At 39.9% G+C, this 19549-nt stretch overlaps 1 protein-coding gene across 11 annotated transcripts; it reads left to right on the top strand.

The window, feature by feature from the left end:
- The first annotated feature begins 1085 nt into the window (after positions 1 to 1085).
- pecam1b (platelet and endothelial cell adhesion molecule 1b) lies at positions 1086 to 17597 on the top strand. 11 transcript variants are annotated; one of them, XM_062437881.1, is made up of 16 exons: positions 1086 to 1258; positions 1359 to 1394; positions 4349 to 4645; positions 4942 to 5223; positions 5308 to 5580; positions 5688 to 5960; positions 7014 to 7286; positions 7492 to 7770; positions 9012 to 9113; positions 9231 to 9261; positions 11025 to 11104; positions 13631 to 13684; positions 14266 to 14355; positions 14836 to 14892; positions 15814 to 15836; positions 17357 to 17597. In XM_062437881.1, exons 1-16 carry the CDS (start codon positions 1210 to 1212, stop codon positions 17456 to 17458), a joined length of 2301 nt encoding a protein of 766 aa, XP_062293865.1. In that variant the 5' UTR covers positions 1086 to 1209; the 3' UTR covers positions 17459 to 17597. The 11 variants fall into 11 exon arrangements, 10 of the variants coding, with proteins under 10 accessions (XP_062293865.1, XP_062293864.1, XP_062293867.1 ...); XM_062437880.1 differs by having other exon boundaries at positions 14263 to 14355; XM_062437883.1 differs by lacking the exon at positions 14836 to 14892.
- The last annotated feature ends 1952 nt before the right edge of the window (positions 17598 to 19549 follow it).

Here is a 19549-nt window from a genome sequence, read left to right as displayed (position 1 = left end):
TTCTGATTATTTTACATAAGCAACCAATCAACTAGAATGAAACTAATCATTAGTTGCAGTCCAATATAAATTACTTCAAAATTAGCTCAATTTCAACCCACTGCAACAGTAAGATCCTGCTTTTGCATTATTATACGTCTCAGCAATGGTATTATTTCTTATTTAAAGAGGTTTTAAAAAGATTTAAAAGTCATTAAAAAATGTGCAGATACCCTGTTTTAAACCTCCATTAATTTGGATGTGACTAGTCAAATTTAAAAATGTTAAACAACAGTCAAAATTGTCCTCAAGTATTAGTCAAGCTTACTGGATCTTACAATTCCCACAACACATCTGGATAGTGTTTTTCCTGGTAAAACTGCCTTCAGTTCAACCCCAGACTTGCTGGTTTTTATGTTATGTTTCCAAGCTCAGACCGAGATAATGTTATCAGGGTTATTTTTATTATTTTCAGACTCGACACAGTTCCTCTATAGTCTACAGCAGCTTTGTTCCACAGGTTCAGTACTTCAGAAGACCACAGAACTGTCATAAGTGAAAAGTTGTGGAATTTGTCAATTGCATCAAATCTTTGAAGTCAAAAATGACATTCCACTGACTTTTTCTTTATTGGGTAAGTCATGATGGAAAGTGTGTGTGTATCAGTGAAAATAGCCCCACCTACTTGTGTCCTCTAGGAGCCGGGCTGAGATTTATGTCAGTGGAAACAGTTTTCAGTAGTCAAGCCAAACGATTATCTTCAAATCAGGAAACGGGCTTCAGTTACGCAAAGTGTGTTGTGTTGCTCTTGTGCTTCTGTTTACCTGCTCAGGTCATACTCACCGAGGTCATCGGTCAGAGGCCTGACTACTGCACCCCAAGCAATACGACATTATTGTGACTACCATTTCACACACACACACACACACACACACACACACACATACATGTAGGAGACCAGAGGGCAACATTCCACAACAGCAAAGAACCAGGCAGCACGAACATCCTGAGGAAACAACACTCACTTCCTGTCAAATTAAGCCAAGCCGACGGCTGCTCAGGGTGATAACCGCCATCTCTGGCTGACCACTGAGTGGCTGAGGTAGAGCACCACCTTAGTGTCCGCTCCCGCCCACCAGATCGACATCTGCCTACCACCCACCACCCATCAACCAGCATATTCACAAGTGTGTTAACTTCCAGGACAGTCAGCAGTGTTCCTCACACAGGATGGGCCGCCTAACCCTAATACTGCTCACCTCCACTCTCCTGTCCAGCTGTAAGACTCCTGCTCTTTTATCTGCTGTTTGGATTTCTTTTTGAGGAGATGGTTGATAAGATTTGTTCTAATCTTCTTCTTTTTCTTATCTTGTTCCAAGACTTCCATCCAGGGAGAGTGGTGGATGCACAGTCAAGTAAGTAGAACGTGTTCAGCTTTAGGGTGAAAACAACCTGCACATAGAAAGTTGTGTCTAAGTAAAACACTTGTTCAGAGTCAGTGTGAGTCAGTGGAAACAGTCCTGTTTGTTATCAGAGCTTTCTGATGGCTGCTGTGTGGTGCAATGGAAAAGTCATGGTGTTGGGAACTTGTTGGCGAGCAGTGTCACACGCCTCCCTGTCCACCTTTGATTCGATTGATGGAATGAGTCTGTCCGGATCAACTGTAGATGAGATGGAGGATGTGTAATGAAACATTAACATATCTAGATTGGAAGTAAAAATCTATATTTTTCAAGTGAATTTGTTAATTGTGGTTTGTGGTCACATAGAATTTTCTTGGTGACTCCGATAAAGAGGTCAAAAGGAAATGTCAAAACAGGAATTGCAAGTGCTTATTAAGCTATTTTCCGATATGAGAAAAAACATTTTTTAGTTTCATATCCACCCTTAAATCCCTGCTGTATATATCATCTTTGGTCTTGAGCAGGTCTCACGCTATGTATTGAAGGCCCACAGCAGATCTCTGCTCTGCACGCCTGATTTTTCTCATCATCAGCCCTGCCAGGTCCTGCTGACTGATGCTGGGTGTGGGCCACATTCAGCGGGCTCTGAGATGGTGATAGGTCTCCCGAGTGGCCTGTTTGTCTAACAAAGTGCTTTTCCTGCCTTTTTTCTTCTGTTCTCCTGGTTTGTTTACTGCTCCACAACACCCCACTCTGAAGTCACAGCAGCAGCCTGTTGTCTAATACTCGACCATATGGGTGGTTTGGTGGAGGCTTGATGTACATGTACAGATGTTTTCTGTTTCTGGTTACAATGCGGAAAAGTAAGCTGTTGTCACTCAAAGTTACTGAAAAGTGTGCCACGTTCTGAATCTCAGACAACACTGAGCATCAGAAATACAAATTGTATCCTAAAGGACCGAATGTTGCTCTGTTAAGTCTCGGACAAGCATCTTCTGTGAAACATTCATTAGTTTTTATCTGTTTGTGTCTGTGTGAGCCACATGATTCGTTGCTTTTGGGATTGGTGCAGGTGATTATAAAAGACCTCACAAGCAGCCGTGTGAATGACGCAGTTATACTGTTGTTATTAAATTAGAGACAATGAAGCTGAGAATTGAAAAGCATCCTGAAAGGAAAAAAACATGATTGATAACCATGAAAAGATTGAAAAACCTTCCTCACAAATATGAAATGAGTGATTCTTGAGGTCAGACACAAGTTATTACAACACTTTAAATTGTGTTAGAAAGACAAAACAAGACAAAGATCACGGTGGCTTATTGTTACAAGTTGTGTCCGAGGTGTGATATATAAAGACAAAGCTAGGAATCCAATCTGAGATTTTAAAGACAGATAAATATGGGATCACTATTTGGCAAGCAGCTGGTTACCCTTTTTGCCAATGAGTTTTAACAGCTTGTTAATGATTTTGAAAGGGTTCACAACCTAATTAACAAGCCAACTATAAACCATTCACAAAGCCTTTATAAGGGGAGACTTATTGTAAAGTAGGACCTAGAAACTATACAGGACATTGAGGATAGATAAATGTAGTCAGTGGGTTAGGATGCCAAAATCTACAATCACATACCAGGACTCACCCAGTCTGTCTTTCCTCTGATCTCCAAAAAAGCTGCTAAAAAAAAACCAGATCCAGCTGCGTGCGCCATTGATGGAAAGCACTCTTCCTTACCCACTGTGGCATTGTTGTTGCTTTGTAACATCAGAAAGCTACCAAAGACATTAGCGGTGATGCGTATAAGCATTGTTTCTTGTATTAGTCTCATAGGATGATGTCAATGATTGCATGATAACACACCTGCTTCCGACCTCAATTTGAAGGCAACAGAAATACAACATGTCAGCAGGAGTCATTCTAAATACACCAGTGTTGATTTGAAGTGGGAGTGATTGAAAGGAAATTCTTGTCATTCCACTTCAATGCAAATTGTGGCTCAGAAATCTCCACATAACATGGTAATGAATCATTTGTGGATGTGAGATCTCAAGGAAGTTAAGGAAAAGGTACACAGTCATCAGTAGACTCATAGAGAGGTCAAGAAAGGACTTAAACATCAACATATCCACATTCTAAGAGCCAAACTGGAGAAACACAGCAAAAATCACAACTTACTAACTTTCAAATGAAGCAGTAAGACTACAAAATAATACAAATACATATCCAAGTTACAATGTAACAAACTAACTATCAAATGACTATGTTTCCTCTCCCAGGCTTTACAAATAAAAGAAAATTTAAATAATTATAAATTCAGAAAATGTTGCTAAAAGATATGACTGCTGACCTTAAAGGAATACATTTTTGGGAAGTGTGTCCATTAGCTTTTTTGCTGAGCGTTAGATAAGAAGGTTAATACCATTGTTATGTTTGTGCGGTAAATTTGAAGCTAGCTTAGCTTAGCATAAGGACTGGAAACAGCTAGCCTGGGGGAAAGAGCTAGCCTGTGTTGACCCATAGCTCTTTAGCTGAAATATTGAGCTTCTTATCTAACTCTTGGTTAAAAGAAAAAAAGTCAAACTGTTCCTTGAATATAAGTAGCAATAAAACTTGAATATGTCTTCAGCTTCACCGGAAACACATAACAAAGCCTTTCCTCATCAGGGAAACCATTCAACTCACCTGTCACCTGTATGTGAACATTACTGCACACACACTTCTAACAAGATACCATTTTTAATGCATATGGTTTTAAACTTTAGAGACAATATGTGACCCCAAGGATGGCTCTGTAGGTCTCAACGCACAAAATCATTGTTAAAATGTACTGCTACTACAAAAAATCTAAACACTTAGATAACTATAGCTAGAGCTTTGAGCCTGAGGTCAAATGAACTTTTTCAGGGCCATAGTATATCTTGTAAATCAGCTGACTGCTAATGCATTTTTTAAACTCACTCCACAGTATTCACGATAAGAGAAGTCAGCCTGTCCATGGAGCCCAGTAATGATGTCCCTCGGGACACCAATGTGACAGTGAGATGCCGTGCCGTTGTCAGCAGCTTAGGCCAGGAGGTACTAAATCGTCAGTACACCATACTCAAGGACAGGGTCCAGGTCTATACAAAGACCACCACCAGCTCGGAGGATCTTCTGTACCCGCTGCCCATGGCCAGAGCCTTCAACAGCGGCAAATATACGTGCCAGATCGCCATTGAGGATAAAAGGGAGGTCAGCAAGTATCAGAAACTCACAGTGACAGGTTTGTTTGACTCAAGTTTACCTGTGTTTAAACATCTGTCTGCAAGATACTCCAATCTCTGGGATTTTTTAAATTTACACAAACATTATTGCCAATGTAGAGTGAAGGCCTGATGCCAAGTATTTGCATTATCAATAAATCATTTTAAATGTTATTAGACTGGAATGATATGTTTGGGAGCAACAGCAAGTGGGAGAATGTATTCATTAGCAAAAGATGGTGCAATAAAACTTTCAGAAGCTTCGTTTTGCTTATGCTTAGAATCTGAGCATATTCCTTTCCATTTGTGTCTCCAGGCTTGTCGAAACCAGAGCTCCATCTTAACAAGGCTGTGGTCAATGAGGGGGAGGAGGTAACAGTCAGGTGCACAGCGCCCGGTGAGACAGGCTCCATCATTTTCTATTTCTACGAAGACTCCAAAGAGATCAAGGAGGAGCAGGTCAGCTCCAACTACGCTGAGACCAAGATTCGCTTCACCAGCACTGGCATCCACAAATGTCACTGTGCCTACACTGTGGTGGTAGTGCCAGACGCCTTCAGGTCTGAGCAAAGCAACATCGTCACTGTTTCAGTCAAAGGTATGTAGAGTTTTGATGTTTCTTTATTTTTCAAAGCATCAGTCCTGCCTCAGGGCTTTTTCTCCATTGATTTTGTCTCCTTAGAAATACCCTACACGCCGGTTTTGGAGATTTTGCCTATCTACAAAATCTATGAAGGAGACACACTCGACATCTCTTGCTCCCTCAGAAGACCTCAGTACAGTTCTCAAAGTACTCAGCTGATCCTGAGCCAGGGGACCCAACTTCTCAGCAGCGGCACTAAAGACAAACTCAACCACAGCCTGGTCGCACTGGCAAAGCACTCAGGGGAGTTTGAGTGCAGGTTAGAGATAGGAAATGTAGTGAAAGTTGCCAAAAAGAACGTTTCAGTGACTGGTGAGTAGACCTTTGTTCCACCTCAGATATCATGCTTTTTATCCTAAGAGTATTGATGTCTCTAGGTGTTTCATGTGTCATGACTCTGACTTTTTTTCTACCCACAGAGTTGTTTTCATTGCCCACTCTCACCATGTCTCCAGTTGAAGTCTTTCCAAGGGAACCACTGACACTAATCTGCAAAAGTGAAAGCCTTGCCTCCGAAAGACTCCACAAGGAAGAATTGACGTACACTCTGGAGCCATCTGATGCTTACCTAATCCCAAGGGGCGCTGGGGTATTTCAAGGCAAGGCCCTGAATGCTGATTTCAACTATACCTGCACAGCTACAGCCAAGGGCATCATGAAACAAAGTAAAATCCTGACCGTCCGTCCTAAACGTGAGTTTACTTGCCTCTTTCAGATTTAAAATGTGATAAACACATTAACAGTGAACTTAAGCCTATGTGTCCTCATATCTCTTACTCACAAAAATCAGTTTAGTAAACCATGAAACACTGCTAATGACTCAATTGTTGAGGAAAGAGTTTTTATTCATGACACCTGCATTAATGTGTCACTGAGTATCCAGACAATGTAAGCAAATAAGCGAATTATAATTATTAATCCCAATTTAAAGATGCTTTAATCAGTTTTTATACATTAAAATGGATCAAATGACTATGTGTAATATGAAAGAGGTCACTCATAGTGAAACTACTACAATTCATCTTAACTCTGCTGGGATTTTTCAGCCTATTGCTCTGGCCTGTAACTTAACTGTTTGTTTTATTGTTATATGATGTTTTCGGATACAGCAGTAAAGCTCTAAAACTCCACTATATTCTACCTGTCCAGCATCAAACAGGAAGACACAGTAGCAGCTAGATGATTAATATAAAGCAGCATTATCAGCTAAAGAAACAGATGTTTCCCTCAGGATATGGTGGAGACCAAAGACAGAGCTGAAAGGTTTTGGTAAATGTAAATTAGATTTACAGTCATCAAGTGACCAGAAACATGGCTTCAAATGAATGTTAATGTTCTTCTGTACCTGCTGAATATGTAAAAAAGTAGTTTGCCATATCAATTTGTGTTCACAGCTTCCTCTGCCCCAAATAGCCCAAAAAATCTGTTAACGCTGTTACCAACTTACTGTCCTATCATGCTATGAAGATGCGGACATTAAAAAATGGGCAGTAAAATTGGCTACCTAATGTTAAATGATAAAATTGACATTTGATCCCGCTAACGCACAAGGTGCCAAATATGAAATATGAAAGTGTTGTGGCTTTTTCTGTAATGATAGCAGAATGAAGTCGTGAGAAGCGTTTTCACGATGTCTGAGTGACAGAAGTCATTCAGGTTAGGTTACATATTCCATGCATGAAAAGGGTTTAAGTTATTGATTCATACGATTAACCCCACTTTGTTTTTCCCTTTCTCCTCTTCAGTTCCTGTCTCCGCTCCAAAGATCACGGTGCTTAGCAAGGTGATCCTCGGACGGCCCTTTGAGATCCTCTGTAACTCAAGTACTGGCACCCTGCCGATAAACTACACCCTACTGCATGACTATATGCCAATGGACATGATCACCGTCAAGCAGCCCTATGAAGAAGCGCGCTTCACAGTCACCATCACTCGCACTGATGACATAAGCAAGTACATATGCCAGGCAAATAATGGTCGCAAGGAGCTCAGTAGAAGACTTGACGCTACTGTCATAGGTAAATATTCAAATCAGTTTAGTATGTTTTTGATTTGCCTCATCAACACTGGACAATATATTCAAATCAGTCAACGGGTTGCTGCATGTAGTTTTAACAGTAACAACAACCCTGAACAACACTACTTGACACCCTTTAATCATATAATTTAATTAATGCAAATAAAGTTGTTTCTAAATATGTTTGCTGTTTTTTTTTCTCCCAGTGCCTCTTTCACACCCGACTCTGACCGTCGTCCCCACCTTGGGAGAAATCTATGAGGGAGATCATCTTTACTTGATATGTGGTGTCCAAGGCACACCGCCGGTCACCTTCAAGTGGTATCGTGTTGGGAACGAAAATCCACTGTACAGCACCACCTCCAACTCCAATAACACAGACTACCAGGTCAAAGATTTGGCCAAACATCACAGCGGCATGTACTTCTGCGAAGCCATCAACCCTGCCAACACTGCTGTCGGCAGTAACCCGGTCACCATAGAGGGTGAGAATGACACTTTGTAGTAATCCCAAAAGTTCTGTGATCGTTGATCCGATCTATCTATATTCACCATCCTTATAAAAAGAAACGAAAAATACCTTTAAACAAAAAGTAGAGGGACATAGTTTAGCTCCAGGGGTGCAATTGGTGAGAATCAAGAGATGACTAACCCTGTGGAGCAGATCACAGCAGGGTGTGGTCACAATTACACCAGATCATAGATGACCTAGAGTGTCATCACAGAATCAACAAACTTTTCAACCCATTATGAGTCAGCGTAGCAATGCTTTTCCTCCTAGCATTGCACTGACTATGTGTGTGTATGTGTGTGTGTGTGTGTGTGTGTGTGTGTGTGTGTGACTCAGCTCAGACTCACACTGATCTCAGAACATAGCAGGAAGTCCAGTTCTTCCTGGGGTTTTCCTCCAGACCCCTTTCTTATATCTCTTTATGAAATACAATCAGCTAGCCTCAAGATACGTAAAGGTGGATTTTTCAACCCAACACTTTCAACTCAAATTAACTCATCTTTACTCAATTTGCACCAGTCCTTCACTCCTGGTCCTCCTAGCACTGTAATGTCTACTTATGTATTATTTTATAGACAATATTAAAGATCAGGGACACTGAAATGATCAAGTTTCTAATTCTTTACATAACTATACAAACGTGAACCTGGACCTCATGCTAGCAGACACGTGGAATATTGATTTATCTCTGAAGGCTGGAAGTAAAGGAGCTCTTACATTTTACTAATGAAGGTATCTGGAGCCTTTGAGTAAAACCACAGCAGCGTCTTCCAGAGGCTAATGCGGGCATTGACAGCTGTGAGCTCCCACCTCTGACTTTAGCATTCTCTGATTGGCTACAACTTCGAGGCTAACTTAAATCATTGAGAAGGGAATATCTCTGTATTGCTGCCAAAGAAAATAAGACAGAACTGTATCTTTGACTTCATATCATATCGGCAGATACTCGGTGCAGTTACACAGGAGTTCATGAACTATAGAGATTGTTTTGTGGTACCAGTTCTTCAGATTTTAGAGGTTTAATCAGTGTACATTAAGCATACCTGTTGTTGTTTAGTTACCTCAACCTTTGTGTCATTGTTTTTCGACCCTGTTTTTCTCCTCTAAAGCAACCTTTGTCATCCTGTCCTGTTTTACTCATTCTCCTACTTCCTCCTTGTGTTTTTGTTTGTTACTGACTCTCTCTTCTCTATGTGTGTCTCTCTCTCTCCATAGTTCGCATGGCATTGTGGAAGAAAGCGTTGATTGGAGGGATCTGTTTGCTGGTGTTGGCGGTGCTGGCGTTGCTGTTTGTGCTGTACTACAGATCCAAGAGAGGTAGAGAGACCTACAGTCCTCCAGCGACTAAGGCCTCTTATATCTAACTGTGTATGAAAACCAACCTTCCTCCTCCTCCTTCCTCTTGCTCCTCTCACCTCTCCTCTCTTATTATAGGTAGAAGAGAAGCAGCTGCTGAATTGTCAGTGTGAGTTGGTTCGACTACTTGCTTCCTCTGAATGTGACAGATATCGTAGAGAGGTGACAGCGTATCTAGTCTTATTAGCTGGCTGAGATGGCCGATGGTCTGATAGTGTTGTGTCCCTATTCATATAGACTTACAAGAACTGTACTTGTTGTTTTGCATGTTTGAGCCCATTGAGCGACAGCTGTTATATGAAAAATGTCTCATTGACAAGGTCTGTAAATATGAATAAATTGTCAGAAAACCAGACCTGTAGGACAAACACTAACAAATATATACCTTTTAAAGTATAATTTTAGCCAAAAAAGGTTGCTGTGAAATATCTGAAATAGATCAAAATATCAGAATAGAGACTAAAAGTGGGACCATAATTTAAACTATTATATTTATTGAATATACATTGTATAACAGTACTGCTCAATGACATACGGCACATAAGTTAAGAAAGTAAAGTTGATAACGAGTATGCCTGGTGTATAATATGAAAAAATAGTTATTTGGCAGAATAAAAGTGAAGGAAAATACAAAAAAGTCCAAAAATACTTAGATATTAAAGGTACCATGTTAACTTTTTGACCACTAGTAGTGCTATGGAGCAAACTTTTTATGAGTTGGGCCCAAGCCCCCAGGACCAGCGCTGGGCTTTGAAGCCAATTTAATATAGTGTACAGTATCAAACTTACAACATCATCTAAAGCAGTGGTCTCCAACCCTGCTCCTGGAGAGCTACTGCCTTGCATGTTTTAGGTATCTCCTCACTCTAACACACCTGATTCTAATAATCAACTCGTTATCAAGCCCTTTGACGAGCCTCAGCTGCTTGATAACGAGTTAGAGTGAGGAGATACCTAAAACATGCAGGGCAGTAGCTCTCCAGGAGCAGGGTTGGAGACCACTGATCTAAAGCTACTAGAACCCAAAGGACTATTTCCCATAGCCTTGCTCCTTCTGGCAGGGGGACTGCCAATGGAAACTAACCTTTTTTTAGCTACAATTGGGTGCATTTACATGTTCATTAATGTACACTGTCCCTCTTGAACAAATATAGATAAACTAAACTAAACATAGACTTGTGAAAGAGACTTTTGTGTCACAGTGTCACAAACCCCAATCAGAATTTGATCTTCTTGGTCCAATCAAAGAAGAGTTGCGTGATAAGATCGTTTTATCCACATTCATGTTAGCGTGAGGGCTAAACTTTGAGTAGCTGGCATGGCCAGCTGAAGTTGCTAGTGCTCTAAGGGGTATTACTTTAACCCTAACCCAGTGCTCTATGAGCCCAAAGATGCAAAAGCATTTTTGAATATTGAGCAGCTTTTACAGGAATGAACAGGGCCCATGACGTTTGGCAGTAATGCGCCAAGAAAAGTGGCAACATTTCAGCAAAATGGAAGGAAGATGAAGACTGCAAGCTAGCAAACATGGATGTAAAGGGCAGGTTTAAAAAGGTTCCTTTACAAATGTTTTATAAGGAAATGCATTCAACATGTTTTCCATGTGCTAAACATGACACAATGCACAATACACAGTGCATTGTGGTGACAAAACCTCGACAGGGTACCTGCATCAACATGCTGCCACCACCGTGCCACCACCTTCAATAGGCTACAACATGCAAAACCTCCAGTATAGTTGTTTAAGTGCATTACTAGTTTGTGTCAGAATTTTTTTTTATTGTTTTTTCTGCTTCAGATAATTTGGCATTGAGTAGATTTCTCCTTGATTTTGCTGCTGCCAGAGTTGACTTTATTTTCACCATTTCTCAGAAAGCCTTCGAGCCCTAAATCAGATGACTCTTTAAGATTGAATCTAACCCACGACACAGAAGTTTATAACGCAGCTACAGGTAGCTTGGTTTTACTATTCTTGTGCGTAGCCTACCACCGACTGTCCTCACCAGTCATTACTTTAACAGCCATAGGTCATTTCCTTCGCCTCAACTGCCATGGCATGTTTTGTGTAGTAGCCGTAGTGATCCATACTCACTTCCATGATCCATGATCTAATATGCATGCAGGGGTCATACTGTTGTAACCTGGCTACCTTTTGTGTATGTAACTGTCTATGTTGCTGTAGATTTATCCTGTTTAAGTTTTCATGCAAGCACATTATCATGTCTGTGTGTGTGTGTGTGTGTGAGTGCATTGTCTCTGTCTGTCTCCGACGTTTTGCATGTACATTGTGTTTGTGTGTGTATTCCCGTGGCAGGAAAAGTAGGATGTTGTCAGAACACAGATGCAGTAGGAAGTAAACACTACTGTGTTTATGCAGGAAGAAGCTGCTTGAATAGTTAAATCATAGAACATGGCTTTGACTGTCAAGTGTTGCAAGCTGCTTAGAGCGCCCATTATCATCTTCTTCCAGGCGCAGCGCCGCTCTATGATCGTACGGAGGGGAGAGTGACCAATGGGACGCGAGATAGCGTGGCGTCGCTTCCCGCTGACTTCAGCAACAGGAGCAGCTACAGTATCCCAGCCACAGTGTAGAGACACCCTGATGTGGGAGGGACTTGAATTCAATTTTTTTTTTTAAGAAAACAAAGTTCTAAGAAAAGACTGAGAGCAAAAAATGAAAAGGAACACAAAAGGCAGTAATCCTGCTTGTCACGCCATGTGTTGTAGGATTTGGACATTTTCTTCATAGCTGAAAAGGAGGGGAATGTTACAACACAAAAAAATGAACCAGCACCCACTGCTCCCTCTCCCCTCCACCTACAATCTAGATGGCCTTTGATTTATACATAATATTACTGTCTTTGTTTTCTGTTTCTTCTTTCGCCATGTTTGTGCGATTGCATGTCCTTTAATGTTGAAACTGCTCTTTTTGAATGATATGCATCTTTTAAGAAAGGTTGGTGACTGTTTGATTTGTATATACATTTTTTTATCACCATCACAGGAAATGTGTGTATATATTTTTGGTTTATCCCTTGACTGGCTGAAAGAGACACTTGTAGAATAAAGAAGTTGGTTTTTATTTAGAAGCGTGTCATTACCATTCATTTTGCTCCAGCTGCATCTGATGCTAAATGCATGTGCTGAAATCTTGTGTAGTACAAAACAAAATGCTAAGTGCAAGAATTTGTAATATTATTATGCATGTATTAATGGTACTTTATGTGCTCAGCATGGTGTTACCATATCAGCACAGGTCCAAAGTGAGAATAGCAATATAACATTGAGTCGATTCATTTTCTAAAAAGGAATGCACAACAGAGACTTCCTTTAGAAGCTGAAACAATGGAGTCTGCAAGAAACTTCCTATGTGGGCACAGAGCAGGTTGGGGGTGGAAGGGATGGAGGGGGGGTGTCCACTGTTGATAAAACTGGTAGTGTTGGGGTGGATAGAGTTTATTTTGTTTCAGGCCAGGCAACTTTGAATGCATGCAGCAGGTGGAGGAAATTAATCACATAAGCCTTGGTTGAGCTCTGTGTGAGATTACATTACCAACCGGGAAGTTGCAATGGGATGTTGTTTTGCCAGAACGTACTGTGCAGTCGCTGCTGAATTAACAGTCCATTGTGCAGAAAGCAGTGGAAGATTGTGTGTACAAGATGACAATTTTTAAATCAGCTCCTTTGTTGCTGGTTTTGTGTTGGGAGCAATACATTCAACACCACAGGCCAAAATGTGGAGATATGCCCCAAATGTGTGTCTTATATCTCCATTACTGCCTTTAGAGCAGAATACAGTCTGAAAATATTAAAGGAATAATTTGAGGGTTTTTTTTAAGTACTTTCTTGCTGGGAGTTTGATGAGAAGGTCAATATCACTTTCATATCTGTCCGTTAGGCTATATATGAAGCTACAGCCTGAAGATGGTTTGGTTTGGTTAGCTTAGCATAAAGACTGGAAACAATGAAACAGCTAACTTTTTTACTGTACATTCAGGACTATTAATTTGCCAAGTATAGTAACTTGCTAGACAACCAATAGATGAAGTTACTGCTCCTAGCCAAAAAGAACTCCACATACCCCCCACAAAACCAAAATTACTTTTAAAACTAGATTAAACAAGATATAACATTAGTTAGCATTAGAAGTGCTGTTAGGTGTTTTTTGTCAGGCCAGCTGTTCCCCTTGATTCATAGTTTTCTTCACATTTAGTGGACAGGCCTGCAAGTGATGTTGGTCTTCTCATCTAACTAAAAAATAAATTTAAAAAAATTCCTAAATGTCACACTATTCCTTTATTAAGAGAACATTCAAACCTGTGGCTCTGTAACTCAAGATTTTACAGTTACACTTAATTACCTATTGAGGTATGTTTTTATTGGTTCTCATTGTTGCAGATTCTTTACTACTACAGTACAATGGGTTGATTTTGTCAGATGGTTCACCATGTGCATGTCTGTCTTCCTGTGTCTCACAGTGAGAGTGGACAGAGCAGTCACCAGTGTGTGGAGCGAGCGACCACCTGAAGCAGGTGAGCTGGGCTTGTCAATCAGTTTTTACTCTCGCTTAAAATACCTAATGATAACATGTAAGATTGTGTATTTGCATGGGTTGACCTGGAAGAAAGTTCAAGTTCCTTAAATTTACTTTTACTGGGTAGCAGTCACTGTGTCCTCAAGTACGAGATAACAGTGGATGATAAAACTAAGGGTAACAGCTACACAAGCAGAAAAGAGTCATAGAGTCAGATAACAGATTAAGTAATGTCAATTACACCGTGATACTTACTAACTCAAGGTCCACTTACTAGCTGTTTCTGGCGCTTTCAACTATTTCACATAGTCTTTATCAGTGGATTGAGTTTGCTCAGCTGGCACAGAGTTGAATATGTTAGCCTGTGATATCTGTAACTGCACTTTCAGGATGCACTGTTAGCTGAAAAGTAAAGCGAGAAAGCTGATTTTGGAAACGAACATGAACTCGTTATGCTTCATGCTTAAGAAAACATTATCATAATAACAATAAGATAAGGAGTTGAGTTGAGTACAATAAGTCATGCAGAAGAGTATTTAGCACTTTTCATAGAGAATTTTGTATATGTGCTCCAAGCAGCCAATGATGAGGAGACCAGCATGATGTCCAACGAGCCTGATGTGGAGTACACTGAGGTAGTGCATACCCGGGCGGTAGATTCAGCCCAAGGTAAACAGTTTTCTCACCCCTTCAAACTCATTACTCACTCATATTACTTTGATATCTATTTTTTAAGCATCCTGCATCTTCTTCCATTGCGGATCTTATTGCTAAAAACAATTTTTGCTGCTTGACCAACATTCCTTAATAGTTGATAAGACAGACCAACACTTCCTGGGAGGAGCCTAATTACCCATAATTAAGACATCTCCAGGTTGCTTTAACTGCTGGGATTTCCAGAACCGTTGCAGAACTTATAAACAGGAAGGGCTGAGCTAATTGCTGGGCTGGTTTTCTGATACCGGCCCCTTCTTCGTTATGCTCCGGCGCTCGAGGTCCCTTCATGCTGGAGATGGCAGTTACAGAATGTGACAATTGTCTGCCTATTTTTAGGTTTATGTTAATGGTACATCAAACAGACAGTATCTACAGCAGCAATGTAAACTTTGGATGTTGTAGAAGGCTAATGTGTTGAATTTACATTAACAGTTCCGTTGAAAAAAGGCACAGACACTGTGTACAGCGAGCTCCAAAACGCCCCACATGGTGAGTTTAAATCTTTAAAGCTGCACTGATTCATATTTTTATGTGAAAGACGTCGCTGATAGTGATGAAACCGAGGACCGATAGCCCAACTCTGCATTTCCCTTCAACTCAGTTAAACGTTTCAGCATCTCTTAGCTCATTGTTTTGGTTCACTCTCACAGCTCTCATAGGTGTCATTTCCAGCTGCAGCAGGTTACTGTTTTTAGCAAAAAAAAGCATTTATCTCAGTTTGTTGAAAACTAAACAGAGCCAAAAGAAGAGTGAAAATGAAATTTGACTTGGGTGATCAGAAACACGACTCCCAATGGATTAATGTTACTCTGTGCTTGTAGCAAATCATTGCTATTTACACAAACATCAACTTAAAACTGTAAATGTTGATTTCAGCATGTTGCACGGCCCTCAAGTGGCAAAAAAAACCCCAAAACATCACTGTAACCTGATGATAGTAGAGAAACTTCTATATCACACCAAATATTATGTCCAAGGTGAAGACTGTATTTTTAATAGAAGGAGAGTTTGCTTAGGCCAGAACCGTGAACATATCCTGTTACTGCTGGAAGGAACTTCCTGTTATTAGAACAGCACCTAAATGTTGACGTGTCTATCAAGCAGTCAAGCAGTCCATCGGACTCCTAATGTTTCCTGTTCAACAGTGGCAAAAGAATCATGAATTGTTGAAACATCGGTAAGAGTAGGAGGGAATATTCTAAATATTGACTCAGATGTCAGGGACAGGCTCTTTTTTTTTCCTCTGAAGCAAAACAAAGGCTCTGCAGAGGAGGAACATGTGAGTCAGCAAGGTCAGACGTGTCGTCATAACTGTTAAATGTGTAATTAATCATTCTGAGGTCAGCTAGTAAGTGAGCAGGACACACACCCAATACACACATACGTAACCTGTGATGTTTTTCCCTACAGGTGCTACTGACCCTCATGACTATGTGAGTAATATGCTACAATCACACTCATGCTGTCTTGCTGAAAGTACTTCTTACGGTTCTTCTTTGTTTTTTTTTAAACACCTGTAACTTGAGAATCGTTCACACTGCATGCACTATAGATATCTGTCATCATACTTAATTTTTTAATAGATCGGAGCATTGTATTTATATCTCAGCTATTATATAAATTACAAACTATATTCATATTAAAAGATTCTCACAATGACTAATCAACTGTACACAAGCACATTATAACTATACATAATCTGATGAGTCATTGTGAGTTATATAATGCATTAAAGTATATGGAAAACATTCATTATATAGTACCTGCAGTTTAAATTATGCACCATTATGTATTAAAGATTCATGCATATATTATGTGTTTTTAAGTCCCCATTCACTCCCATTGCATTTACAGTATAACTCATTATATAACTGATTATAATAATTGGAAAATGATGCCGGTCAGAGTTAGTGCTTCCGGCAATCATTTTCTTCAGGGAATGCTACTCTAGTTTAATCTTAACATTGGTTTTAGGTTTTAATTTGTTCTCTGTGTAGCATTATAGAATTATAGAAGTAGATGAACTAAGTCAGGATAAACTTTACATTCCACATTCCACATGAAAAGTCAAATAAGTTTTTAATAGTCTAATTACTCATGTGTGATACTTACTTATTATGTACTGAAACCACCCTCATGTCCCTGCTTTGGCTGCCTCGTTCGTTCCCTCATGGTCGCAGTGACCCTCCGCAGGCCAATAATCCTGAGCGAGAGGGAAACGGCTGTCACAGTTTCCAGACAAGAACAAAGGCATTTGGGCCGGGGCTTCCTTCCCTATCGGCCAGCCAGATCAACGTTGTGGTCCAGTCAAATTACCTCCAGGCCCATCTCAGCCCTGCACACTGTCCCCCAGCATGCCTTAATCACCAGTGTTCCTGACTGCACGCTTTTTCCCTACATGATGTTAGAGGCAGTTAAACAGAGGAATTTGAAATAATAAACTATGGATGTGACATCATGATCTAAAAGCACTTGGTTCTTTCATCAGGGTATCATCTTGATGACTGATAATGTGGTTTGGTCTGACAGTAGCCCCTGTTAAATACATACTCTTATTATGGTTTGTCTGCTCCTCAGGAAGTTGATGTTGAGTTGACAATTAGCAGTTTGTATTTTGAGAGAAAAAAACCTAGAGAGTCTCCTTTTGGAGTGTGTTATTAGGTTTTGCACCCGGGTAAATAAGGGTCAACACTTAGGTGTTTGAGGAGATGGATGAAGATGCAGCTTAAAATCAGATTTGAACACATGCAGAGGTAAGTCTGCTGCACATGTTACTAGAAACCACAAAATAAGTGCTTTTGTTTGATTTTGTTGAACGTATCATATGTTCTGAGATGTAAATGTGTACTTCGCGGCAGCATCGATGTGTGCTTCAGTTTGAACTGCTTTGCATTGTGTGCGCTACGTCTTAACTTTGGTCAGTGATTAATGGACGTGCTCTGTGTGTCAGCAGGGTTCAGTAGAATACGCTGAGCTCAACGGTGAAAAACCTGAGATCAATCACAGCTATACAGAGGTCAACAACTACCAGGACCTGCCGGTGCCAGTGGATTAAATCTCCTTTCTACATACACTGCTCTGTCTCCCCTCCCACCTTCATCTCTTATCATCTCTAAGCATCTCAACAACTCAGCCCCCAATCAGTTATGTGTTATGTGAGCTGTAAATATTTTTTTTACCCTAATAAAGGCATGTTACACCTCCTTCCTGTTTTGTTTGATGAAATGCGATGACAGGTTAAGATAGAACAACTACAAAGAAATTTGATTAGCAAAGAGTAACTCCATTACCGTCAACTGTGACATCATCTTTTAGTATTTACTTCCTCAAGGGCAAGGGACTTGATTTAATATTTTCACGAGTACAGAGGTCAGACTTTTTTTGTAAATGAAATTAAGATTAAATAAAAATGCCTATCGAACATGGATCATGATTATTTTCCTTGGTGTTATGTAGAAGTGTAAAACTGCTATGATATAATACATACAGTATATATTTATACACAATAAAAATAGTGACATGACATGGACAATATACAGAGAATGTGTATTAGTTATAGGGAAAGAAAGATGAACCAAGCTGTATGTACCAATGTGTCAATGAATCAATATTTACATATAAATCAATATTTATATCTGTAAATAGAAAAAAATCAGCATATCAGTGTGTTATCATTTCTAATGTGCAGAGTAGATCAGTGGTGGACAGGAGAGCTTATCTCACAATAATGAGAATACACAGAGATAATCATCATAGTGAGTCAGAATAATACATTAGTGTACTTACCTCAAAGTATAAATAAACATGGCAGGTGGAGGGAAAATGATTAAACCAAAACATATATGACATCAGATCATGGCAAAAAACTAACTGTTCAAGTTTCAAGTCATTTCTAAACTTTTATCAGAAGTTGATCTTTTACGGTGGCCTGTGGGCACAGATGGTGGTTCCCCTTTATTCAGTTGTTAGCCTTTGGACTCTGGGTTGTACCTCAGCTAATCTGCTCATCCACTAACACACACACACACACACATTTGTGTCAGACTCCGGCTCACATCCTATCGCTGAATCACACTTGGAAAAAATACATAAGTCTTTTGACTGAGAGCTGTTCGGTTGTTGCAGCTGCTCAGCTCACTGGTAAAATAGCTGGTCAGTGATTTCATATCCTGTTACACCCAAATCTGTCAGATCTAGTAATGACTCAGAAAAGTACAATCAATCTCTGCTTTGTTGAAATGTTTCATGACTACTAGGCTTTTTACACAGCAGACATTTTCACTTGTCGCAGTAGGAAAATCACAAGTAATGATGGCTCTGTTCTGTTTAAGTGTCCCAGTAAGTCGTGACATTGTGACATTGTGACAGTGTGACGGTGAGACAGCAGGCACAATACCAGGACCCTGAAACTAAAGCAGCTAAATGGAATTCAGCCGTAATTATTTGTATTATTTGCACCTGTCCTCTATGTGCCCTTCCCATCAACCCAAACTCCTCAAGTTCAGTATTTCCCTCAATAAAGTCCAATAATCATCTTTTCCTAGTATATACCACTAGAGAGCACCATTGCCCCAACAATGTACTGTACAGCCGATGACTCTTTTTCTCCTCACTTTGCACTGTTGTCTCAAATGTGTGCAATTGGTACTTGGATCCATCTTGTGGCAGAACCTTGAAAAACACTGCAGCTAAACAAGATACACAATTAACATAGAAAAAGTAATTCTTAGTGAGGCAGTGATTACTAAAATAACACTTAAACACAGATTTAAATTAGAGCAATGAATCTACATGGCATTAGTGTCATATAATCCTGTACTACCATGACAATAGAAGGATTTTTGGACTCGTGTCTAGAATTCCTGTATTCTCTGGTGCAGCTTGATTTTTCAATTTTACATTTATTTTACAAATCTACTGTGGAATAGTCTCATTAAAAGAGACTTAATTTGAACATTCTTCATAAGGCAGATCAGATTAACCTTCACTGATATGAGAATATGCAAATTGGGCAGCTACATTGTTTAAAATCTTGTCAAAATATACTATATCTTAAATTATTTGGTTTGAGAAAGTTGCATTTATCAATAATTTTATATCAACAATGGACCAAATATCTGTGAAACGTGAAAAGAGTCTCTCATTG

The sequence above is a fragment of the Scomber scombrus genome, chromosome 2 (genome assembly GCF_963691925.1).
Source record: "Scomber scombrus chromosome 2, fScoSco1.1, whole genome shotgun sequence".
NCBI lineage: Eukaryota > Metazoa > Chordata > Actinopteri > Scombriformes > Scombridae > Scomber > Scomber scombrus.
This window is presented reverse-complemented; position numbering and strand designations above follow the sequence as displayed.